At 56.7% G+C, this 25,368-nt stretch overlaps 1 protein-coding gene across 2 annotated transcripts in view; it reads left to right on the top strand.

Annotated features, from left to right (window-relative positions):
* Positions 1-25,368, top strand: part of SEMA3F (semaphorin 3F) — a 113,251-nt gene that overhangs the window by 4,289 nt on the left and 83,594 nt on the right. For both annotated transcript variants that reach the window (XM_084634474.1, XM_084634473.1), the window contains exon 2: positions 4,156-4,307. In XM_084634474.1, coding sequence (XP_084490600.1) covers positions 4,196-4,307 — 112 coding nt within the window. In that variant the 5' untranslated portion in view covers positions 4,156-4,195. The remainder of the gene's footprint in view (positions 1-4,155; positions 4,308-25,368) is intronic.

The following is a 25,368-nucleotide window of genomic DNA, read 5'->3' as shown; positions in this document are numbered from 1 at the left end:
AGCTTTTATATCGCAGGGTAATTTGGTTTTTAGACGTCCCGGCTCCAAAACACATGGCATTGTGCTAAGTGCAGAATCTTAGCAGGGAGACGCTGACATGGAAATGAGCGAGAGTACAATAGACTCCAGAGAGAGCTGTGTGTGCGGGAGAGGGGAAACAGATCGATGAGACAAATATTTACGAACTCCAAAGGCAATAGCAATGCAGTAGTGACTGGGAGCGGGGAGCTGCAATTCCTGTGATGGTGGGGCCCACAGTTGAAAGAAGCTCTGTACTCCCAGGGGCTCAGCCTGTACCGCTAACATCCTTCCAGCCATTCGTCTGACTAATTTGTGGGATTTTCCTATCAAATCCCCAAAGTTAGTTTCCACCATTTAGACAGTCTCCTCCTGTCAGCTCCCTGTAGTTTGCTCCTTGGGCACAGGGGGCAGCACTGAAGGCCCCTCTGTTCCCCGCTGCTCCAGAAGCAGTGTCAGGGCATGTTCTGCCCCTCTCAGCCAGCTCACCTGCCATCTCCCTGCCCTGCTACCCTCAGCACCTGCCCCAGACATCAGGGCCTCAGACGAATAGTGCAATGGCCACATCCTAGGGCTTGAACCTCCAGAGCGCAATGTGGGACCTGCTGCAGAGCCAGAGCTCCTGAGCAGGGCTGTGCCAGCCTCTGGACTGGCAGAAAGGGGGACCTGTGGCTGCCCAGTGGGGGACGAGCACCAGCTCATGTGATTTCCCCCCTCCCCGGCCCAGGAGGGTTTCGTGCAGGCACATGTGATGATTTGTGGTACTCTGCCTCCCCCATGCACACTTGCTGGCCTCATCCATCTGGCTCAGCTGGGCTGATTGACCAACAAATACCCCAGTGGAGACAAGGCCCTTGGGCAAATGTCTGAGACCCCCCCGCATCTCTCCACCCATACCCCTGTCAACGGTGCTTTGCCACCATCTATTTCCTTGGTGTGACATGTGGCCTTGGGATCTGTGGTGGGAAGGAGATGGCTGGATCTATCTCTGAGCCAGGAAGAATTAATAACCTGGTGCCTGCAGAGCACAGAGCTGTGAAACGAACCCGCTTTCCCTCCCCCTTGGCAAAGCAGATATATCCAGACACCAGCAGTGTCGCCACCTCCTGTGCATTTACGGCAAATGTCCTGGAATTTGGGGTCCATAAAGCCCCAGCGCCTGGATTCATGTGAGCATTTGAGAGCCTCCCTCTTAAATTGGGAAGAAGGAAGTTTCTGGCCCTGCTGGTTGCAGAGAAAAGTTGGAAAACATGACCTGCGGGTGACCGTAACAGCTCAGAAATCAGAAGGCAAAGGGGAAGAACCTCGTTTTCTTATTGGCTTAAATCTCATGAGATTTAAGCCAATATCTCCTGATTGGTTGGGGCCTGACTCCTGACTGAGCACGGGGTCTTGGCCAGACTGCAATGAGGAGCCTGCCAAGTGATCAGTCAGTTCCAAACTAGTCCTCTCAGGCCTACTGTGGATGCGCCAGCTGGAGGATTTGGGGGCGGGCCAATGCGCTCACTCTCGGGGCAGCTCTGATCCAACCCAACTCGTTCAGTGCCCACAGGCTGTTCCTTTTCGTTGTTGCTTATCCCAGATGAGACCAGATCCACCCTGCTTGTCCAGGGCACCTTGCCAAGCACCTCTCCCACCAGCTGACCCCGTTCAGCAGGGATCCATCCACAAGACGTTGGATCCAGCTGGTCCTTGAAGGGGCAGTGGGTCTCGGCCCAGTTGTGCCATTGTGCCCCCCCGGGGGTGAAGGGGAGATGAAGATGGTCATGTGACCCAGTCAGACCCCCTGGACTAGATGCGGGACTGGGCTGGCTACTGGGGAGATGGAGAGCAAGAGGGGAGAATGGGAAGAAGGCCGGGGGGCAGCTGCTGAGGAAAGGGCAGGAGGCAGCCCAAAGGGTTGAGGGTAGAGATGGAGGGGAGTCTGGCAAGACTCTGTGTTTTGCGTTTGGTTTTGGACTCACGCCCTGGAAGAGGTGGGCTTAGCTGAAGGCCTGAGTCACTAAGGGGAAACTGAAGCAGCGATGTTTCAGGAGCCCCCCCTCCCCCTGGCATGAGGGGTGCTCTGGAGGCAGTGTCCCTGTTAGAGAGCCCCTCCCATCTCCTTCCAGACACTTGCTGAAGCAGGGAGGCCTAATGGGTAGGGCACTAGCATAGGACTTGGGAGACCTGGGTTCAAATCCCTGCACTGTGGCAGACTCCCTGTGTGACGATGGGTGAGTCACCTGGTCTCTCTGTACCTCGGTTCCCCACCTGCCCAATGGGGGTAACAGCTTGGTCCCTGAGGGGTGTGTGAGAAGAAATACACTACAGAAGGGGAAACTGAGGCAAAGCATGACCCACCCAGCAGGTGCATGGCAGAGCCAGGACTAGAGTTCTGATTGCCCAGCCTGTGCTCTGCTCACCGGACTGCACTGCCTCCTTTCTAGCAGATGGGTTGCCATGTTCAGGGGCCGTGAGTGAGGGTTGGGGTATGGCCCACGTTTGCAGGTCGAACTAGAAGGGGAAGACTGAGCACGGGCTGTGAGTACTGCACTGGGGAGGTCTCTGGTAGCAGGCAGCTCTCCTCGAGCACAGGTAGCCAGCGCTGGCAGGTGACGTTCGACCAATTCCCAGTGGCAGTAAGTGGCATTGCTGACAGTGAGGATAATTAGCCAGTGGACTGAGGAGTGTGGGGGAGTCTCCCTCATTGCTGGCTCAGCACAGGGCTAACGGGGGAGGAGCCCTGGTCGGTCACTAGGGTCCCATCTGGATTTAAAATGCTCTCCCTGCCGCATTAAGATAGATCAGCTTCAATTCCCGGCACACCCCCTGGGAGCTACGTCCCTTGTGAGCCTGGTGGTTCGTGCATGGCCCCCAGCTCTCCCCTTCGTGGTGTTGCCGGATCCCCACAGTGCCCAGCCAACCTGGCACATACAGATCTTTTTTTTTCTCCAAAGTGCCTTTTGTCTCTTTTTGTTCTGTAAATAATGAAGCCCAGATTTCCCCTCCGCTCCCTGGGTCGTGCGCTTCTTTGCTCGGTGGGGGGCGTGAAGGGGAGGGAACAGTCATGATCTGGGCCAGCAGCTGCCAGCTGGTGGGTCAGCCAGGTCCTTCCATGACTGCCGTGGGGTCGGGCCAGGAGGGGGCTGTTCAGTCCTGAACCAGCCGCTTGGATTACTGCCCCTCAGTCAAACCCCATTTGCTTTGGCAAATGAGGCCAGCCTGTGAGCTGGTTAATTACGGCAGTGCTGGGGACGCTGGCTTGCTTGGCAGAGTCCACTGTCCTGCGGGGACTGGGGACCCCTTCCTGAAAAGCGTCTGGTCATGGGGCGAGCGTTTGGACCTGCCCCATCACCCGCCTCCCCTTAGTTCCACGTTCAATGAGCGGCGGGTGAAGAGTTTGCAAACAAAAATAGTTTGCACCCCTCCCACCAGATGGCTAGGGACAGACTGGTCAGAGAAGAGCTGGGTTTGAAGGCCGCTTTTATAAATGGGGACCTGGCAAAATGACGGGAAAGATACGAAGGGAGCCAGCTGCCTGGGCTCCTCTGTATGGGCCAGACAGCAAGAGATGTGGAAAGGAATGACCAACCATCCTGTCTGGTCTGCTCAAGCCCTCATGGGGGGCTGCCCCACCTCCCCAAAAGCTGTCTCCCCAGATTCTAGCCCTTCCCCTGAACACTGGTGCAAGGGGAAGGGAAGCTGAGCTGTGGTTAACCCCTTGTTCACCAGGTAGTGCCCCCTTCGTCTAACAGGTCAGCCCAGATCAGTGCACCCTGGGAGCTGGGCAGGGGCTGGGGAATTACTCCAGTGGTGGCCCTAAGACTTGGGGCCCCATCTCCCCACTGCAGGGTCTGAAGAACAGTCAATAGGGCTTGTGCCGACCGTCAGACCCCTTATGGACTCCTAGACTGGCTCCCTTCCCCCCCACCCCCACCCCCAGTTCTCGTCCATCTTCTGATGCGAGGGGGACTATGTGGGAAGGAGCCTGGGAGGTATGTGTGAGCTGGGTGTGGCCCTGGCAGTGGTCTGGGGTCTGTCTGTGGATGGTGCTCCCCACAGGAGAGGCGGATGGGGTGAGAACCACGTCCCCTCAATGGGCGGGCTGCTCCGTTCTCCGCCCCCCAAGTAACGCTGCTTTCTCCTGCCCACTAGGCTTCCCAAGGACTCTGCCTGGACTTAGATCCACCCCACCATGCCCCTCCTTGGCGTCGTCCTCTGGGTCACCCTGCTGACGCTGGGCTGGCGGGTGGCCCACGCCAAGGACTACGTCTTTGCCACCCCGAGGGTGCAGCTCTCCCTCAAAGGTAAGACACTGTCTCCTTCCTTCTCGAGCCTAAAGCTGGGGGTCCTGTGTCTTGTGCTTTGGGGTCGCTGTAGCAGCTGGGTCCAGAGTCCATTCCAGGGGCATGGGAATCCAGGTCTGGTTCTTCCCCTCCCAGGGGCTACACCAGAGTCCATTCCAGGGGCTCAGCAATCCAGGTCTGGTCCTTCCCCCTCTTTAACCTCCGGGCCATTAGCACATCCATCAATCCCTTCTGTGTCCACCCTCTTTCTGAGCCAACATGTGCCCTTGGGGCACAGGAAAATCCTGGCCAGGAGCATTGGATCTTGCTGGAATGGATTCTAGTCAGTTCCTCTGGTGCCAATCAGATCCGCTTGGTGCTGTGGGCGGTGTGGGGGAATTGCATTGTGGCACAGGGAACTTTCCCACCATTCCTCAAGTCGAGCGTTGTGACTGTTGGACCAGACAGCAGGTGGAAATGCGGTGAGCCCAGGCTGGTCCTGGCACCTAGGACCTGGTGATGCCCAAGAGTGGGCTCCCTCGGAAAGGGGGAGGGGTGACACCGTTCTTCTGGCTAGTCCCCCCTCTGCCCATGCGGTGGGGCAAGGCTGTTGGACTCCTCCGTGCCAGGCGGCTAGGGTTTGGAGCACGCAGCTAGTGGCATCTGTGGGCCGCAGCTGAGATAGTCCTAGAGGGGAGCCCTGTGTCCAGTCCCACAGCACCCTGTGGAAGGGAGCACAGGCCTGGTTCCCAGCTGACGTAGTTGAAAGGTGAACTGGCAGGACGTGCCGGCTGCTGTCACAACACAGGGTGTGCAGTGAGCGCTTCTGCTCCCCTGCCCTTCCTTCCCATCCCTGCAACACAGAACGGCTTGGGCCTTGGGGGAGCCGGCAGGGTGGATTTATCTGCAAGCCCCAGCCAGGGCGAATGCAGAAAGCACGAGTGAAGGATCCGAGCTGGCAAAGGAGGGAGCAGGTGCAGAGCCCTGGAGCAGGGCTCGCTAGCCTGTTGGAAATTAAGCCACCTGCTGGTGTTGGTGCCTGTATGGGCTGGGACCTGCTCTCCCCCATCACCCCCGGGTCCATTTGTGGGATCTGCTCACTGGCTCTGCACTTGCTCAGATACCTGGACGCTGTCCAGATGTACATGGCCTTTTGCGATCGCCCCAGGGGTGTTGGACCCCAGGCCAGGAGGCCTGCTGCCAGGGTGGGGGTTGAGCTGGAAAGAGGAGGGATGTGAGTGGATGCAACAAGTTTCGGCAGGGTCAGGATTTGCACAAGCAATTTGTGATCATCGTGGGCGCCTCTGACCAGTCGCTGGGTGAACTCTGCATGGCGCCTGTGTCCTGGGTGTCTTTGTCACTTGCCAGCTGGGGAGAATCCGCAGGCTGGCAACATGGCCTAACGGGCAGGACGCCACACTGGAACTCATTGAGACCTGGCTTCTGTTCCCACCTCTGCAACCTTTGCCGAGTCCCTACCCGTTCTGTGCCTCAGTTTCCCCTCTTGCTCCTCAGCTCTTGAGACCGTGAGGTCTTCAGGGCAGAGTGTCTCTCACTGTGTTAGACAGGGCCTGGCCCAACAGGACTCCGACTTGGGTTGGTGCTGCTAGGTGCTACTGTAGATGATAGGATGCAACCCAGGGAGAGTCCCATGCCTCTTCAGCCCCTGCCTCTTCTCTCCTCTGGAGGGGTTTGCCCTTTGGGCTCTTCCCATCCTGGTACTGGAAGCCACTTAGGACTCAGCTGGGCCTGAGCAGAGTGGGTAGGTGCTGTGTGGACAAGAAGCAGGTGGATGGCTGGGGCGGGAGTCCTAGAGGGTTGTGGGAAGGCTTTGAGGGTTTGCAGCCTTCAACAGTTGTGCCATGGCGCTAGCCTGCATCCACACTAGAGGGAGCAGGAGGGACGGTCGCTGTACCCCGGTCATGCCAGCGCAGTCCTGGGATTGCCGCCACTCCGCCCGTGTGGGGTTTGTGCATGTGGACAGGGTTGGAGTTAATAGGAACACTCAAGTGATAACTTGCGTTCACTCGCTCGTGGAGGCCAGCCCACAGCCCCATTGCAAACGAGGTCCCGTAATGATGCCCGCATGCCCCTGCATGCCTGCTGGCTCAGCCAGGCCCTTCGCCACTTGGTACCACTGGGCAGGTGTGCAAATCTGTGCAAATGGCTGCGATCCGTACAGCCGTGGCTCCTCGTTGCCCCCACCCTGTGCTGCTAGGGCCAAGAGCTTTGTTTCTTGCCTGGGCCGTTAGCCAAGGAAGCAGGACACTGCATGCCCCCGTTTGTGGTACTGCTGTTGTGCTAGCATGGTGCAGACAGGGTAAGAGCCCCCCTCGCCAGGCCTGGGTGGCACCGGTGTCCCTGTTTTGCTGATTTTGGTGTCCAACGGGGCGTGTGCCGGCCCTCAGTGAATTTCATTTCACGCTGTATGTACCTGATCCTGCGTTGCCCCGCTGACTCTAGCGGTGTTCCTGCTGGCTTATGCTGGGGTACCCGAGTGCAGAGCCCAGCCCTTTATTTCTCAGGAAAACGTGAATGGAAACATTAATTCAGATGGTCTCAGGGTGGGGGTGGGGCGCTGTCAGGTGGGCTGGAAAGTGGGTCGACCACCGTCCCAGACCAGCCCCGTGTTGTCTGGGAGATGAGTGGCCATGGCGATGGGCTTAGCCTGGCCTCGAATAACATCTCTGCTAATGGTCTGGGAGTGACCCACACGCCCATCAAGGCGAGCTGGGAGGAGGCGAGGAGAATGAAACCACACAAAGGCGCTCGGCAGGGTTAGGCGCGCGGGCAGAAAATGGAGGCTGATTTCAAGGGGAGCGTGGAGGTGGGGCCGCCTGGGGAGCTGGGAAAGGAGCCGAGTCTTGGGACAGATCTAGCCAGCAAAATGAGAAGTTCAGCTCCACAGACTCTTTGCAAAAGGCCACTGTTCTCTGCCGTGCGTAAACCGCGGGGGAGGAGTTATTTCACACGGTACTTGTGGGTATAACTTGGAGGACGCTCAGGGGAGCTGGGCTGGGGACAGTCCAGCCCTTGGGACTTCGAGTGTGTTTTGTGCACAGGCTGGGAAGTGGACTCAGCTACTAAGGTTTTTGCAGGCCTGTGGTTCTGTGATACGCTGCAACAGGGCTGCATCGCAATGTGCGGTGTTCCCAGCTGGTCTGGGCTCCAGCATGGAGTGAGAGCCAAGTCGGAGTAAAATTCAGGCTTTAGTCCTTCCTTCCACCTACGCTGCCCACTCCCGACAAGCCCTCACTGAATGGAGAGGCCTCGCTGCCCCGCTAGGTAATCACCCAACAGCGCCCCCTATTGGGAAGCTGGCCATCACAACACCCAGGTGTCTGTGCTGAGCGAAGGATGCAACGTTGCAGGATTGAGAAATGGGAGGTGGGGGAAATTGCAGCCACCTGCTTCTCACTTCGGAGACTAGACCAGGCAGCATGTAACCGCACGGGGCATGCCGGGGGCAGCAGCTCTAGCACAGTCCGGACAAGCATTGTTAAGCGTGGTGTGCGGCGGGAGTGTCCACACGCAGTCCCTTCCATGGGAGCTGGGCGTTGCTTGTACGTCTCTGGTATAACGGCCAGATCGGGCAGTTGTCAGGTGGGATTCCCTTGACTTAGGAGCCCAAATCCTGTCACCTGAGGGATTTAGGAGCACAGGTCTTATTGACTTTCACTTTCCTCTGGAAATCCCACCGGTTTGGGACTCAGGGTGGTGTTTCCAATTTTCACTCCTCTACTTGCCTCTGCTGCCCCCATCAGCCGCTCCGCCTCCAGGCGGTACCCGCTGGGGATGCGCTGGCTGACAGCTGCGCACCTGCCTCTGCAGCCATTGGAGAGCTGTTAATGAGGGGCACTGAGGGAATTGCTGCTTCCTTTTATCCCCTCCCCGAAAGCCACCCACCCTAGGTGCTGGTGGGCACAGATGTGATGGGCAAGGAGGGTGCAGTTTACACGTCGTTGAACTGGAGTAATTTTTGGAGCGTCTTTTTGCCTTACTCCGAATGAGCAGGTCACCTGCCCCCTGTCCATTAGGGGTTCTCTCTGCCCTGCTGCTGCGCTCTTTCAGTGTCTCCAGTCAATGAGAATTAACCTCTCGCCTTCCTTAAGAGCCAGCTGGGATGCTGGAGCTGTAAACTGAGCTGGCTTTAATCGGCTTTTACGAGTCGATAATTTCTCTGTGTGTCTCTCTGCACCGAGGCTGCAGGGCGAGTTGGGGAGGGCAGCTGCAGGGAGACCTGCTAAGCAGCGCAGGCCCTCATAGCCAGCTCTGTGCATGAAAACAACTCCAGGGCTGGGGGAAAGGTGAGGGATTCACTGGGCCAGCTCTCTCCTCCCCCTTGGCCCAAATCCCACCGCGGATTAGCCGGCAGGAACAGGCCCTACCTCCACAGGCAGGAAAGGAAAGCAAGTGAGCAAAGATAAGCCCTGTCGGGGTCGTGCAGATGGCGCAGGCCCAGCAGGCAGTGAAATGGGAGCCTGGACTGCGCCTCTGCCGAGCTGTCAGGGCTAATGGCATGCCAGCTTTGTGGGACAGGGATCCAGCCCTGCTTTTATGTCACCAATGGAATGAGTTTGGCGGTTTCAGCCATGGGCCCATTAGGGGGAACTGGTCATGCGATGAAAGCCGTTGTCCAATATGGCACAAGTTGTTGGGTTTTGTTCAAGAGAAAATTATTGGAATTGGGGCAGCACTGCAGGTCAGGAGCGAGGGGCACCAGCAGAGCTGTGGGGGGAGCCCAGGACTGGGATAGCAGGAACTGTGGGTTGGGACTGAGGGGCACTGGCAGAGCTGTGGGGGGGAGCCCAGGACTGGGATAGCAGAGGCTGTGGGACGGGAGTGAGGGGCACTGGCAGAGCTGTGGGAGGAGCCCAGGGCTGGGCTAGTGGGGAGCTGCAGGTCAGGAGTGAGGGGCACCGGCAGAGATCTGTATGTGGGGAGCCCAGGGCTGGGCTAATGGGGGAGTGTTAAAGGTTCAGGAAGATGCCCAGAGCTGGGGGTGGGGGACTCAGTTCTGTGGGGTGGCTGCAGGTGGGAACTGAAGGGCACCTGTCAAAGGGGTGTCTGGGTATTCAGCAGGACTGCAGGTGCCAGGAATGCCAGGAGCCTCAGACAGCTGGACTGGCCAAGCCCTGCGGGGGTCCCAGATCTGGCTACTGACTCTGTGCCCAGCCAGCCAGGTCCATCCCTTGTGCTGCCCAGTCTGGCAGGGCAGAACAGTGCTCTCCAAGGCCAGGGGGTGTCCAACTGGGAGAGCAGCGGAGGGTGGGTGGGAGCTAAGCTGTGATGGGAGGGGGCTGGTGGATCAGGTTTGGGAGGCTTGGTCACCCCACAATGACCTGGAGAAAGGGGCTTGCTTGGGGTGGGGTGGAGCAGGGGCCATGGCAGCACCCGGTGGCTCGGACGGTAGCAGAAAGAAAAGCATTTTGCCCCCAGAGCAGATAAGGGGAGGTCAGGAAGAGAGGTGAGGATGGTCACCTGCTGGGCCTCTCCCACGGGCCTGCAGTTTGATTCCATGTTTAAAATCCCCAGGCCCAGCTCCCCACCCGGCTGCAGACTACGGTGGCAGCCAGTTACCCTGTTGGGATCTGCCTGTAGAAGGAGGCTGATAGACAGCCCAGGGCAGCTGGCACCTGGTTTTCATCCCTAGATTCCACAGCTGGAAGGGACCACTGGGATCTGACCCCCTGTCTATCCAGTCTTGCTTTAAAAATGGGCAGGGACAGTGTGAATTTGTTGAGATTCAACTTGCCGACATTGGGTTGTGTTAGACCTTCCTCTGCTAGTCTGAATAGCCCATTGTTAAATACTTGTTCTCCACATAGATACTTATAGGCTGTGATCAGGTCACCCCTTAACCTTCTTTTTGTTACACTAAATAGATTGAGTCTCTCACTATCAGGCAGGATTTCTAATCCTTTCATCATCCTCACAGCTCTTCTCTGGATACACTCCTATTTATCAACGTCCTTCTTGAACTGTGGGCACCAGAACTGGATGCTGGATTCCAGCAGCAGCTGCACCAGTGCCAAATACAGATGTAAAATCACCTCTCTGCTCCTACTAGGGATTCCCCTGTTTATACACCCCAGGATCGCATTAGCTCTTTTGACCACAGCACCACACTGGGAGCTCACGTTCAGCTGATTATCCACCACAACCCCCCAAACATCTTTCAGAGTTGCTGCGTCCCAGGGCAGAGCCCGCAGCCTGTAGGTACAGCCTGCGTTCTTTGTTCCTCAAGGTTTACATATCCATTCAGTTTGTTTGGAGAATCTCCTGTGACCAGGCAATTATCATCTATGTCCTCTTAGTCCAGCCAGTTAATCTGGGACAGCCTCCTTTTACCTTTCGTATTACCTGGCATTACAGGGCCAAGATCCCGTCTCACGTGTGCGTGCCCCTGGTATAAACCAGGACTGAAAGCCATTGAAATCCAGGGAGCCACTCAGGTGTATGCAAGGTTCAGGCCCACGGAGGCAGAATCTCCTTTACTCCGGTGTCGATCCAGAGCAGCTGTCTGATGCATTATGCACACACAGGAGGTGGGACTGCCTGGAGAGACCATGCGGATGAGTGTGTTGTCGGGTCTGGATGGATGGATGCTCTCCTGTGCAGGAGGCAGACAGAGAGCCAGGAAACTCTGGGTCTGAGCCGACCCCTTTGGCAGGTGGAGACTCACAGGAGAGATTCCCACCGAACGGGGGAGAGACCACAGGCTTGTGACCTGCACAAAGGGACCAGTGACGCTGGGGGTGGCGGAGGTCCCCAGGGCGAGGCTGCCAAAGCCACAGCTCTGGAGTTGCCCGTGCACCAAATGGCTGGTGCTGTGCCAGACGCCCAGAGGGAGGCACTGGCCCTGCTGTGCCGCAACAGCCAAGGGAAAGCCGAGGGTCTGGATCCAGGCGAGGGTTTGGCTGAAACCCTGGTGATGGGAATTGCTGCCTCGGCTCTAGCTTCAGGGGCTCCCCACTGAGCTCTCTCATTGGACACGTGCACTCTCAGTCTGGCTGCAGCGAGTCCTGCTCTTACTCGGGAGGGTGCCAGTCAGGCCCCAGTGCTGGCCAAGGGGCGGCTGTCACCCCTGCGCTGAGACCTACTGGCCCACACTCTAGAGTCAAGGTGCAGTTTTGCTTTCCATGACTGCTCAGTTTTGCTCCTAAATTCCCCAAGGAGTCTCTCAGCCGGGCATGTTTGGCTTGTAGCCAGTGGGCTTTGTTCACAGCAAACTCGGGGTGATCCATGCGAGCCCCTTTAGAGATGTGGGATATAGGAGAACAGGTGACGTGGCCTGAATTGAACTTGGCTCTGAGCTGCCTGACTTTGCATTGCTAGGATCTTCTCTGCAATGTCCTTGGCAGGATTTCACCCCTGGGGTCTCTGATGGGGACTTTCAGCCTGATCTCCAGCTTGACAACAGTTTTTGCTGGGTCACTGAAGTGCCTGGGCCGGAGTGTGCTTCACCCCTTTGCTTCAGAGCAGTTAGTTACTTCCAGTGTACCTGAGACCAGAACCAGACCCATTGTGATCCTTACCCTCCCAAGCCTTCCCATCAGCGCTGGGGGGCGCCTCCATCTCATCTCGGGCCTGCTTTGGGGCAGCACAGGCGGTGGCGTGGGCCAGCTGCCCAAGTCCTACCTAGGCTCTCAGGTGGGGCTGTGCCAGGCAGCTGGCCGATGCTGTCTGTGCCACTGTTAAAGCGCCGGCTCCGAGCAAAGCGTAGACAGCCCGTGTGTGTGGACGTGGCCCAGGTGGGGGGGATGAGCAGCGATGGAAAACAGCCCTGATCCAGAATGCTGCTGTTGGAGGAAAAGGGCTAGGCCACGGGGAGGGTCAGTCATAGAACTTTCAGTCATAGAATATCAGGGTTGGAAGGGACCTCAGGAGGTCATCTAGTCCAACCCCGCAGGACCAATCCCCAATTTTTGCCCCAGATACCTAAGTGGCCCCCCTCCAGGATTGAACTTACAACTCTGGGTTTAGCAGGCAAATGCTTAAGCCACTGAGCTATTCCTCCTCTGTGCCTCCTGCTGTGCTGACAGGAAGGCTAGGTTCTGATGGGAACCCCCCAGGAGCAAGGCCAATTGCCCAGCCTCCTCTGTGTTGGGCAAAACCAGGGCGGATATTTTTAATCAGCTTCTTGTTACCCAGATTCCATTTCCCAGCCTGCTGTTGTCCCTTCTCTCCCGCCACCATGCGCGGGAGGCTGGCTTAGGGCCCCAGGAGCATTTGCAGGCCGCTCCATGCACTCTCCTCGCTCCTTGAAACTGGGGCTTTCCCAGTAGTTACGGGGAGTTAGGAGGTGACTCCCACTGAGTTTCATTCCCTTAGGTCCCTGGGGAATCCCAGCCTGAGATCTGTGCATCTCACCTGTTGACTGAACTTAGCAGCAGCCCCCAGGGCTACTGTCAGATAAAAGGAAACACTTGTTTTTACACAGCATGTCGTTAGCCCTTGGAACTCCTTGCCACAGGAAGTGGTTGAGGCCATGCTTGAAAGAGGGGCTGGCCATTGATATGGATCACAAGACTGTCTCGAGTTAGAATAGTTACTGCTGACAAGTTCTGGCAGGGGCCTTGAACCTCCAGCTGCGGGACTAAAGCTGATCGCTTGCCGTTAGAGAGCTCACGGGGGGAGGTTATCTCACATCTGCTACTTCTGACACCACCTTTGGCAGCATGCCGCAGCCAGAGATGGGGTCTGGGCTGGATGGAGCTTGGTTCTGATCCAGCCTGGCAGTGCCCGTATTCTTACGAGGCCATGGGGCTCCGTGGCACCTGCTGCTGGAATCCGGGTGAATTCTCTGGTCTGGGTTATGCAGACCAGCCATCAGAATGGCTCTGTCTGGCCTTACGATCCAGGAATCTCTCTCCTCTCTGAACCTCCCTCTTTCCTGTACTGCACTTGCTCCCCCGCCGACCAGGCTCACAGTGGCTGCATTGCAAGCGGCTCTGGAGGAATTCTGCCCATCCGTACTGCATGACCTCATGGGAGGCACGGGGGCCAGCAGGGAGCTGGGCCCAGCAATATCTAAGCCACAGAGATAAGTGCTGGTAAGAATCAATTGTCGTCTTAGTGGAAACCAGCCGCTACGCTAAGTGGGAATTCGTTTACTTCCCAGTGAGAGAGACAAGGTGGGGGAGGTGATAGCTTTCACTGGGCCGACTTCCGTTGGCAGAAGGGACAAGTTCTGAGCCATACAGAGCTCTGCCTCCAGTCCGGGACAGCACTGCAGCTAAATGCCAGGTGGAACCGATTAGGAAGCGTAAGGAGTTGACACATGTTGCAAGCAAGTGGGCAGTCACAGCACACAGGAGGGATAGGGGGTATGTCATAGTGACGCATAGAACCAGCATTGTAACTGAGGCCTGGTCTGTGCTACAAAGCAAAGGCGACCCCTCCTGGTAGCGTAGGGTGCAGTGGTGCCACTGAGTCCAGGATTTCAGTGTCTTGCTGAGGGAGGAACAGGAGCCCCTTTTTGGAAGGGGCTGGGCCAGTTTCCCGAAGGAGCGGGGCTGAGAGCCGGGGCTGGAGTGATGGCTTTGGGAGAAGTGTTCGACCGGGGCTGAGGGGGCAGTTTTGTCATTTTTTGGGGCCAGCTCATTTGGCAGCATGGGGATGGGCCGCTTTCACCCTGCTGCTGGTGGGGTATTGGGTGCCCTGGATGGGGTCCATCGCCTGTTGTGATAAGTGTGGGTAGAGCTTCCAGGGTCAATTGTGCCCCCCTCTGGCCCGGTGCTTACGCTGAGCCCTAGTGGTATTGTAGGGCCACCAGGGCAGAGCAGCGATGGGCAGTGGGCATTGGACTGTTGGCCTCAAGGCCTGCAGCTCTGGTTTGGCCCCGCAGCTAGCAGAGGGCTGGCTTTGGATGAAGGACAGTTCCGTGGTGGGCTTAGCTTGGCTCCTCATGCAGAGCGGTCTGTACCCCCATCCCTCCTCCCTCGCTGGCAGGATGGCCTGGCCAGGGAGACCATATACCTCTTGCGTCCGTCACGCCGTGGCAGCCTACCTGGCCTTGGGTGTTTGTAGAGACTCCTGGCCCCAGGCCTGTGTACGTAGCACCCTGGACCGTGAGGAGAACAAAGGTGATAAACGTCTCCATGGATTGCAAGGCCCAAAGGGACCTTTGTGACCCTCTGGGAGCCACGTGAGTAGCCGCGGGGCAGGATGCGACGTCTCGGCTGTGCCTCCATTAGGGGAATTCCCCCTTGGCTGGACCCTGGGCTCCTGGGGACCCTTTATGCCACTGGCTCTGGTACTTTGACCTGACATAAAGTAGCTAGAGTGGGGGTGAGGATCCCACCCTGGGTTTCTGTTCTCAGCTCTGCTACTGGCCAAGTCACGTCCTGTGCCTCAGTTTCCCCTCCCAGCACTTGTCTGTGTGATCGATTTTGTTTGGAAGCTCTTCAGGGCCAGAGCGGCTCTTGCTGTGTGACTGTACAGCACCTAGTGCTGTGGGGCTGTGATCTCCGTGAACCACCTGCCAGGGACACCTTTGCCTGCTTTACACACAACACGTTGACCTAGCCATTAGCAGAATGGAGCTGCGTCAAGGAGCAGGGAATTTGGGACTGTGTGTGGAAGGAGATTCCTTAAGCCACAGCTGGAGCTACATTGCTAGGGATTGCCTGGGGACTGCATAGTCAAATAAACATGGCAGGGCCTGGGAAATCTCGGGGGCGGGGATCGCTGGCCAAGGTCTGGAGAGAGACCGGAGCGTCAAGGCCTGCTGACTTAGAGTATCTAGTCACACCTGGGGAGCTGCACGCCGCTGCAGGGCGTTGGAGAACAGCAGCCCGCGCACCCAGAACACAGTGAGCCGTGGCCTGCTCTCAGCCACAGCCATGACCCTCCTGCAGTCAAAGGAACCTCAAGGACTGCTTCAGTGTTTTTAAATGCCTGTACCGTTACAGGGGCTGGACAGCTGGCTCTTGTTCCACGGAGGATGGACTCCAGGACCGGCTAGGAATTGTGACTGGTTTTACGCTGTTTGTGTGCATAAGAATGCAGCTCCCCCAGGTCCTTGTTGATGGACGGCATCCAGGCCTGGTCTCCCTCCCATGTGACTCCTCAACACTCACAAGGGATTTCCCGTGGCCATGTCCAGTTCTGGGCTGGGAACAAAGAACTGTCGGCCTACAGGGACATTTGCTCCAGAAGCACCTGAGAACAGGTTGCTGAGGAAAAGCCCTGTACAGCTTACCAGGGCTCCTTTCTGAACATGCCTGTAAGACATAACAGCAAATGACCTTATCTTGAAATCAGAGGTGAATTTGAGCGCTGGAGAAAAGATCAACAGCCCTGGAGACTAAGACCTGTCCAGCACAGGCTGTGCCAACCAATGTCCTTTAATCCTAACCTCGAGGGACCCCTGCTAGAGTTCAGGGGATGATACTCCAAGGGTCTATCCTGCCACCCGCCCCAGGGGTTGGGCCAGGGGTGCAGCCTGCTCACCTGGCCTGTAACGAGCCCAGCCAGCCACTCATCACTGACCTGGCTTGGACTGAAATTGGTGATCTGGAGCTGAAAGACTCTGTAATCTTGTTGCCAGTCTGCTAAATGCCTGACTAAAGTCAAGATATAGTAAGTCCCCTCTCCTCCCTTTGTCTACTAAGCCTGTTATCCTATCAACGTAATAAATAAAGTTAGTTTGGCTTAGTTTGTTTCTGAGTAACTCCTGTTGCTTACCACTCATGGCTTGCATTGCTCTATGTGCTTGCTTCCAAAGGGACAACTTTGGTCACTACCTCAGCCCTTCCTAAAGCAGTCGACTTCCTTTGAGGGTTCTTGTTTCTCCTCTTGTCTTCCCCTCGCTGCTGTCTTTAACTCTTTCCATTCCTTTGGATCAGCTGTGCCCAGGAGTTCTCTAAAACTATCCCTGATGCTTTAAACTATTGTAGAGGATGCAAGAAGGAAAGTCCCAGAATGGAAGCTGGCTTGAAAGTGTTCAGGTTCGCCCTGCATTCAGCGTATCTGTAGCCATGTCGGTCCCAGGATATTAGAGGCAGGTTAGCCAAGTATTCTCGTAAGTGTTGACTAATGGGGGCCATTGGAACTCCCTGCTCCCAGAAATGCCTGTTGTGAACGCCATTCATCGTACCAACCTGCTTCTCTTTAAATCCACTGCATCTTTGCAAGGGCTGGCTGCATGTCATGGCAAAAGTCTGAATTTTAGCTTAAAAAAGAATCCTGGCACACAACAGCTGATATTACTAAGTTTGTTTTCCATTGGAACTAGCTGTCACGCACAGTGTAAAAGCACTGCACCACAATCCTCATGCTGCCGACTAGATCTACAAATCTTCTAAAACATTTGCTGGTGTGTCTTGTTTGGATAAAGCATGTTCTACGTTCTGAAATTATACGCTTGAAAAACCAAAGTTTCTCTTCCAAACCCCACTAGGTTGGACATGGACAGAGCCAGATGTGTAAACCAGTTCGTGGAGTGTTGCTCAGTCGCACGCTGACTGGGATGACAGACGAATTTTTTTTTTTTTTTTAAATATGGGTTTTACCCCAAAATGATGTGGACAAACGGGCTTACTCGTAACTCCTCACCAGGGCCTGATCCTGATACCCTTTCTCCAGTGAACTTGCTCCATCAATGAGACTTCTCACAGACTAATCAAAGTATGGAAATATACCACAATCTTTTCCTAATACGTTTATGGGTTGTTTCTTTGGACTTTTAGGCACGTTGCATGGCTGATCAGTTAGGTCACATGCACGTTTCCTCTCCCTAATTGGACAAGGGGAACCGTTTTAAAGGGAGACCGTTTTAATAGACTCAAGTTGCAGTGGGGGAGGTTTAGGTTGGATATTAGGAAAAACTTTTTCACTAGGAGGGTGGTGAAACACTGGAATGCGTTACCTAGGGAGGTGGTAGAATCTCCTTCCTTAGAAGTTTTTAAGGTCAGGCTTGACAAAGCCCTGGCTGGGATGATTTAGTTGGGGACTGGTCCTGCTTTGAGCAGGGGGTTGGACTAGATGACCTCCTGAGGTCCCTTCCAACCCTGATATTCTATGATTCTATAGAGAAATAGGCTATAGCATGCTTTGGGGATGAATTAGCGCTTGGGCCTAACATTGTGCAGCTTGCTGGAGGGGTAGCTGGATTCACAAAGGCCAGGGGGTGTGCCTAAATCCTGGGGAGACTAACAAGCAGTGGCGAGCTGGAGCCGGTTCGCACTGGTTCGCGCGAACTGGTTGTTAAATTTTGAAGCAGTTTTAGAACTGGTTGTTAACCCTCTTCCCTGCAGGGGGTGCTGAGGCTTTGATGGGCTCCTGCTGGGAAGTGATGTAATTCCTTCTCCAGCCGCCGGGGGCGCTGCACTGCAGGAGCCATGTGGGCTGCCGCCTGGCCCTGAGCCTGAGCCCTGTTGCTGCTGCTGCTCCCCTGGCCCTGGGGCTCCCGCTGCTGCCTGGTGGTCCCCGGCTGTTCTGCCAGGCCTGGGCTGCGTCCTGCTGCTTGGGCTGCTCCGAGCCACTCTCCCCGTGAGCACCCACTACCCTGCCCGCAGCCAGCCCCTGCCTCCAGCCACCCTCTGCCCTGCCTCCAGCCACCCGTCTCCAGCCACCCCCGCACCCCCTGCCTCCAGCCAGCCCCTGCCGCATCCCCTGCCCTGCCTGCAGCCAGCCCCGCACCCTCCTGTCTCCAGACAGCCCCGCACCCCATGCCCTGCCCACAGCCAGCCCTGCACCCTTTGCCTCCAGCTAGCCCTGCCCCATGCCCTGTCTGCAGCTGGCCCCGCGTTCCCTGGTGCCCTGCAGTTCCCAGGGCAGTAACCCTGCACACCTGCTTCAATGAGGGGGGCAGGGAGCAGCTGGGACCCACACATGTGCACACCCTAGGGTGACCAGACAGCAAGTGTGAAAAATCTGGATGGGGGTAGGGGGGGTAATAGGAGCCTATATAAGAAAAAGACCCCAAAATCGGGACTGTCCCTATAAAATCGGGACATCTGGTCACCCTAGCACAACCCCAGGGAGGGGCGGGGACCCATACATGGGAAATGGAGCTCATTTCTAGTTCAGGCCCATCTTTTTTAAAAAAGAACTTTAGCCCGGGTTAACATACATCCGTATTTTCCCGGACAGGTCAGGCTTTTTGGTTCTTAAATCGCCGTCCGGGAAAAAAAATTCCTCCCGGGAAAAGTATGGTAACCCTGTTGGTACAAAAAATACATACTGGGGCACATCCCTTAAATCAGAACTTTTTATAGGGAACTGGTGGTTAAGATTTTGGCAGCTCATCACTGCTAACAAGTAAACCTGGCCTCCAGAGTTAGCCCTTTTATTCACCACAGTAAAGCCCCAGTCGTTTTACTGTTTGGGCCTTGTTTCTTCTAGAGCCCATCAATCGATACAGTCTGAATGGGTGTCTAGGGTTGAGGAGTGGTTCCTCCGGGTGCACATGTTTCTCCGTCTCTTGCGCTCTTTAAATCAAGCATGGGTCTTTCTAAAAGCTCCGTGCCAGCTCGGCCACCCGTTACGGGGCTCGACACACGAATCGCTAGGGGTGCAAGGTCAGACTTGATGATCCCAATGGGCCCTTCTGGGCTTGGAACCTGTGAGTGGAATCTGGCCCTGGGAGAAGGTGATGGGAGTTTTGCTGCGGGGGCCAGGATTTTGACTCACATAGCTTTGAAAAATGAATATTCGTGGCAGCAGCCTTTCAAAACCAAACCAAATTGGGCAGTGAAGTAGCTTGTAAATGTTTAATCAGAGCGTATCTGTTCAAATAAGTAACCACAAGGGCGGCCTGTGGCCAAAGTCCATTAGTGCTACTTCAGCAACGCTGGCTGACGGCATGGTCTGCGCGGCTGACTCCTAGCCAGTTTGTTCGGTTTGGCCATGAGGGCAGGCACTCAGACCTCTGTTAGTCCTGGCGATGTGAGTCTAGGTGCCATTTGTGCATGCACTGCAGATGTTAACCTGCGGAACGCCCTGCTGTAGGATAGCTGTTGAGGGAAATAGCTTGGGGGGGTCGGGGGAGGATTTGAGATTTATATGCGTTAGCAGTTGCAGTGCCTGGCGCTGTTAGGAGCAGGAGGGTGGGTCTCTTCCAGGCCTGCAGGTTCTGTGTCCTGCACAGAGCTATGCAATTCTCTGAGGAGAAGCTGCGCTATCCCACCTCTGGAAACGCCACTTGAGGCCTCACCCTCATCATGGAGGGCTGTCCCCTTACCATCCCCTCTGTTCCCCCTTGCCTCTTGAGTGCTTCCCCGACATACCAGCTGCTCTGCCCCACCAGCAGGAGTGTTCTTGGGAACTGCAGCTAGAGGCCAGCTGGAGTCTAGGGACGGGCCCGGCGGCGAAATGCTCCCGCCAGCCCCAGCTCCACGGATGAGAAGTGGTGGGCTGCATGGCCACGGTGGGGAAAATTCCTCCTGCTGCCATGGCTGTTCTCTGCATTTACAGCAGTGCCGGGGGAGCAGAATTTGGCCCTTGAGCGGCTGAGGTGCCACCTCACTGGCCAGTGGAGTACAGAGTTAAATAACAAGTAGCCCAGGCCTTGCCTCCTAGGATCCCAGCCAAATCCCACGGCAGGACCAGCTTTCTCCTGTCATAGGATATCAGGGTTGGAAGGAACCTCAGGAGGTCATCTAGTCCAACCCCCTGCTCAAAGCAGGACCTATCCCCAATTTTTAGCCCAGATCCCTAAATGGCCCCCTCAAGCATTGAACTCACAACCCTGGGTTTAGACCATTGAGCTATCCCTCCCCCCCATCCCGATGGCTGAAGGGCTGTGAGGATGCTGCCACTCTCTGAGCACCTGGCCCCTTCCCTGCGAGAGGGGAGAGGCAAACCTGGGGCGGGGAGGGGGCTGGGTCACTGGGAACCAGTGGAAAATGCTCCCTGTGAAGGAGTGATTTATTGATCTCAATTAGCCGTGGAGAGTTTGTTTCCGTTAGGCAGGATAATGGGGTTGAGCCTGGGGGTGGGGTGCTCTGCCCAAGCTACTGTGTGTTGCTACCGGGGCTCAGCTGGCTTCAAGAAGAGCACCCCCCGCACACACACACACACACACCCTGTGAAAACTCACCCGGGTTCCCAAAGTGCTTTCCAAGCAGCGAGATCCAGACGCCTCATGCGGGAGCAGAGGGCCCCGCGAGCGCTGCTCCCCTGGCCTTGTTATTCCTCATGCCCTCCTCTTTTACTCTCCGTGCCTGTCTTCCTTCCTTCCTTTCCCTCCAGCAACCTGAGTGCCTTCCTTGCTTGGACAGTGGGCAGCTACCCTTCTTCTCCAGCCGCAGGGTGGATGGCTTCTCGGCTTGCTGTTGGCGGTGGGGGGGCAGACTGGCGCCCCACAGCTGTGTCTAACCCCTTCCGAGATGGCTGCTCCCAAGGCCTCTGCCTCCTGCCCCCATGAGGCTGGAGGGGCCCTGGCCCCAGCCTCGCTGCTTCTGGAATGTCACCGTCATTCACAGACACATGGTCTTCCAGGTGCTATGTGCCAGTCCCACAAGGGGCTTTACAGTTGAGGTCTCCCCCAGTATTCGGTAGGAAGGGGAGCGTCACGGGACCTGCTTGTGGGGCCCTGTATTTTCATTCTGGGTAGCTGAGGCAGTCGAGAGCGCCCCCTCCTGGCAGCTCTGCTCTTTCCCCTCCCTGCCCGTCTCCAGTCCTGATTCCCCCCTGGAGGCACTGTGCGAGTTTTGAGGCAGGTGTTAGGTGATCATGCAGGGCAGAGCAGCCCTCTGGGAGGCCGGAGCCACTCGCAATCAAAGCAAGCGGGCACCAGTAGCACAAATGCTCAGCAGAGCCACAAAGAAGCCAGTCGTTTCATCTCCAAGGCATCGTCAGCGTTCCTCCGTTCCCTCCCACCTGTGAAGTGGTTAAATAGGAAAAACGCTTGGCTCAGGGCCATGGAGCCGCTCGCATTACATGTAATTAGCTTAATTACATCATAAATAACCCATCAAGGGGGAGCGACGCTCAAACAAATCAGCAGTGCCACGGTTAGAATGCAGTCCGCGCTGCTTTCTGATCAGTTCAATGGCAACAAACCATTTCAGGGCACGAGGGGACGACACCATGGCAGTGGCCTCCACCTCGCCAGCAGCCCAGCAAACTCCTGGAGCCACTGTCCGACCTGGGGAGCTCCGATGTCAAGGATCCAAAGGGATTTAGGTGCCTACAGCAACTGCTAGGCACCTGTGAAGCGCCTAACCAGGGTAGGCACCTAACTCCAAGTGGAGTCAGTGAGAATTAGGCACTTTTTGGAAATCCTGCAGGCTGTGTATCTGTGTCTTTAGGCCCCTAAATACCTTTGTCAGTCTGGCCCTGGGCCCCAGTGGAAGGCTGGAGGCTTGGGCTCTGTTCCTGAGCTGCTGGGTGATGTGCCTCAGTTTCTGCAGATGTACAATAGAGAAAACTCTTGTTACCCTCATACCTTTGGGCACACAGCACATTACAAGAGGGTAAGGCCCAGACCCACAATGTAATTATCAATGTTCCTAACTTCCATTGTGTCTAACTCTTTATTATTAGGCATGCCCCTAGCTCAGTGACATGACCCCCTTTAAAAGCAGCTCAGACAGTGTGATGACAATTTTCTGAACTGTGCCCCAGAGGCGTGGCCGGGTGCTGCTGGGCCGCTGGGCTCCCCTGCCGTCACGCACACACAGCAGCTGAAAATGGCTCAGGGCAGTGTGGAGAGGGCTGCAGTGGGTTTGCTGGGGCCCCTTCCCCTCCCACGAGCTGAGGCCAGCGCCCCTGGGGTAAAGCAAACACAGAGTGTGAGTGTGATCAGAGGCTCAGACAAACTGGCCATCCTCAAGCAGTTGGGAACCATTTGGAGCTGTGTAAAGAAACCCAGCCACACACCCTCAGCGTCGCTGGCCCAAACAGTCCCTAACTCCAGGGCTGGGTCCCCCCGACTTGGCACGCCATAAAAGGGAGTATGGGTGGGATTGTTGTTCTCCTCCTAGGGGTGCTGGCACCTTTCCAGCTTTGCGATGCAGCCCCAAGAGCTAGATATGGTGGTGGTTAAATTGAAGCTGCAGGTCTGTCATCACCTGCCTCCCAGAGCTGTGGCTTGAATAGTGTAAGATGCGGAGTCCAGTTGCGGTTGGTTGCAGCCCCATGTGCCCATTGCCCAGCAAGCTGTGCTGCTGATCTGACGCTCTGGCTCGTGGCAAAGCATTGAGTCAGCAGGAAAAGATGACGGGCTCTGAAGCAGGGCAGGGGGGCCTCCCCGGAAAGGCCACGCCCGGGTGCATTCCAGGCCCGCCTCTCCCACCTTACTGCCTTGGTTCAGCACCGCAGAGTCAGCATGGGGCAGGCTGGCTGTCAGCTACCCAGTCAGCCCTGAAAGCTCCATGCCCCCTGTGACAGGGATGGGGGAAGGGGGCGGGGGAAATGGACCTTTTATCCCAGGGGGCCCACAGGGGGCGGCATGTTTACTGAGAGGGGTTGGATGTTCAGCCATGTGTGAATTCCCTCTGCACCTGTGTTTGTGCCCCACGTCCCAGGAGAACCCCACGCTGGCTCTGCTTCCCGTGGATTGGCCTTCCTGTGGCCGCTCGCCTCATCCAGCGAGAGGCAGGATGGGCACATGACTAAGTCACAAGGGCTGGGTTCTGATGCTACACTGCCTCGGTTATGTCCCCTCCCTGGGCCTCAGTTTCCCCATTTGTTGAATGCTGACTGCACAGCAGGGAACCTGCATCCTGTGAGGCTCCAGGTCTGGCAGCAGGTGGCTGAGGGATGATGCCTGTAAATAACTAAGCCCAGGGATGGCTGCACGGCCGTGTTAGCCCCAGGTTACGGGTCTGGTGTCCAGCTGGCAGGCTGTCCTGGGATGTATTTAATGGGTGAGCCGAGTGTTTCCCAGCTGTAGGGGTTGGACTGGAGCAGGGCAGGGGAAGGTTGCTGCATGGCTGAGCAGCGTGTCTCTTTCCCAGAGCTGGCAGCTGTGGGTGTGGCTTTCCTTGCAGCACCAAGGGGCAGGAGATGTTAGCAGAGGGCCTGTGTTGCCGTGTTATGGACTGTGGGTCAGAGAGCATGTGCCCCCCACTGTGCTGAGTAGTGGGGCTGTGGCTGGGCACAGGTGGTAAGCCTGGTTCCAGCAATGGTGCTATGCTTGCAGCAGCTGGGAGCCCTGTGTCTCTGGTGCCCTCTAGGGATGAGCAGGCCATTCCCTCTCTCAGGGGCTCTCTACAGGTTCTTGCCATTGTCCCACTCTGTGCAAAGGGTTCAGAGTGCACTTCCTCCTCCCCTCGAGCCCCACAGCTTCCCAGCTGGAGGGGGCATCATGGCTGCGAAGGAGCCCTGGGGGCTTAAACCAGGCCTCAAAATCCACCGCAGGAGCCTTGTCTCTGAGCATCCTGAGTCTGGGCATGGAGGGGGAGTTAATGTGTGTCTGGCTACAGCTTCTACCCCATACCCAGTGCCGTCCCTGGGACTATGGGTGGCTGGGAGGACAGTATGTGATTCTGTTCATGTCTGGGGGCACTGCAATACCAGTGTCACATCCCATAGGGGTGCTATTACGTGGGGCAGGAGTGACAGCTGTAATCTTGGCTGACGCTCTGGGGAATTGAATCAGGGCTAAGAGCCTGAGCTGCTACCATTTGAGCTACAGAGCCAACTTCCCTCCCTTGCCCAGGGTTGTAACACTCCTAACCTCTGTGGCTCGGGCCCTGAGGGGGCCCATCCTGCCCTGGCCAGTGGCGTGCACACACGCTCCGCACCCTGCTGTTGTGCAGAGGGGTACAGATTGGAGCCCATGCTGTGTGCCCACATGCAGGCTAGGAGCCGGAGGCTTTTCTGAGAAGCCAGCTGGGGCCAGGGGGATGGACGGCTGTGTGGGAACAGGGAGCAGACGCTGGCAGCAGGAACTGGGCTTTGCAGCCCGGGCCTTCAGCTGTCCTGTTCCTGCTTCCAAACCCTCCCCAGCTCAGCTGGGTGCCCTCCCCGCCCATCTCCCAGGCTGCCGGAGAGCCAGCCGGGTTCATTAGAAAGCACCCGTTCAGCTGAAATCTCAGCTTGGTTTGCTGCAGGGACGGATGGTCCCCGTGTTTGTTTCCCAGCTGTGCATCTGAGCGATTATTAGGCAGATCCCGTCTCTGAGGGGAGGAGGTGGGGCAGGCCTGGGGAGTCCCTCGTTCCAAGCAGGATTTCAACCCCCTTTCAGTGATCTCTGAGAGCTGGGTGTTCCCTGCTGGTGCCCACCCACCCCCTATCAGGGCTGCCTGGTGCCCGCCCCCCACCCCCATGCCCTCCCTTCTCCAGGGACGTTTTCTGTGGGAGCCATGTGCCATGCCTCTGGCTGCCCACAACCACTGAGTGAGAGCCAGGGGCCTGGGGAGGGTTAATATATGGAGCTCCCTGCCCTTGGGGCCAGTTCCACCCACGCCCAGCTCCCACTAAGAGCACCGAGTTCTGCCCCGGGCTACGAACCGGAGCTGAATCAAACCTGCCATGCAGGAAATGGGCCTGTGCAATTCCCAGTGCAGGTGCAGACAAGCTCGCCTGAGTGAGACAGCCCTAGGTTAGCGCTAATGCCGGGGCCAGAACCTCTCTGCTGCGGACGTAACCTCCCTGCCAAGCCGCAGCCAAGATCTCCCAGGCTACGGGCCTCCCCTCCAAGGACACGGTTACCAATGAATGCCCTGCACTCTAGGAATCCGGCCCAATGCAGACCCGAGGCTTGATTCTTAGATACACCTCGGCCCCTCTGGGTGTAAATGACACTGCCTGAGTGGTGCCTGAGACTCACATGGCATCCTGGCCCAGACCCTGCACCGCCCAGCTCGGGATATTTTGCCATCAACCTTTGCAGAGGCAGGATCAGACCTTTCTGTGAGCGCTTTCCCACTCTGTCTGTGCAGGCTTGTGCTCTTCCCTGCTTTCCCCTTCTCTTTCCTCTCCTCCCCTCTGTCTGGCTCCTTTCCCATCCCTCGCTCCTTGCCTGCCTCCTAGCTCTTTTCTTCACTCCTTTGTCTCTTTCCCCCACCCATCTCCTCTCACCTCCACACATTGCTCTGCTCCCTTCGCTTGGAAGCAGATTGCTCTTTGCCTTTTCCCAGCTGTGACTTCCCCTTTCTCACTCTGCCTTCCTTGTGTGTGGGTG

This window comes from Lepidochelys olivacea, assembly GCF_965140295.1.
Source record: "Lepidochelys olivacea isolate rLepOli2 genome assembly, chromosome: 7".
Taxonomy (NCBI): Eukaryota; Metazoa; Chordata; order Testudines; family Cheloniidae; genus Lepidochelys; species Lepidochelys olivacea.
Note: the sequence above shows the minus strand (reverse complement) of the source record. Positions and strands in the feature narration are given on the sequence as shown.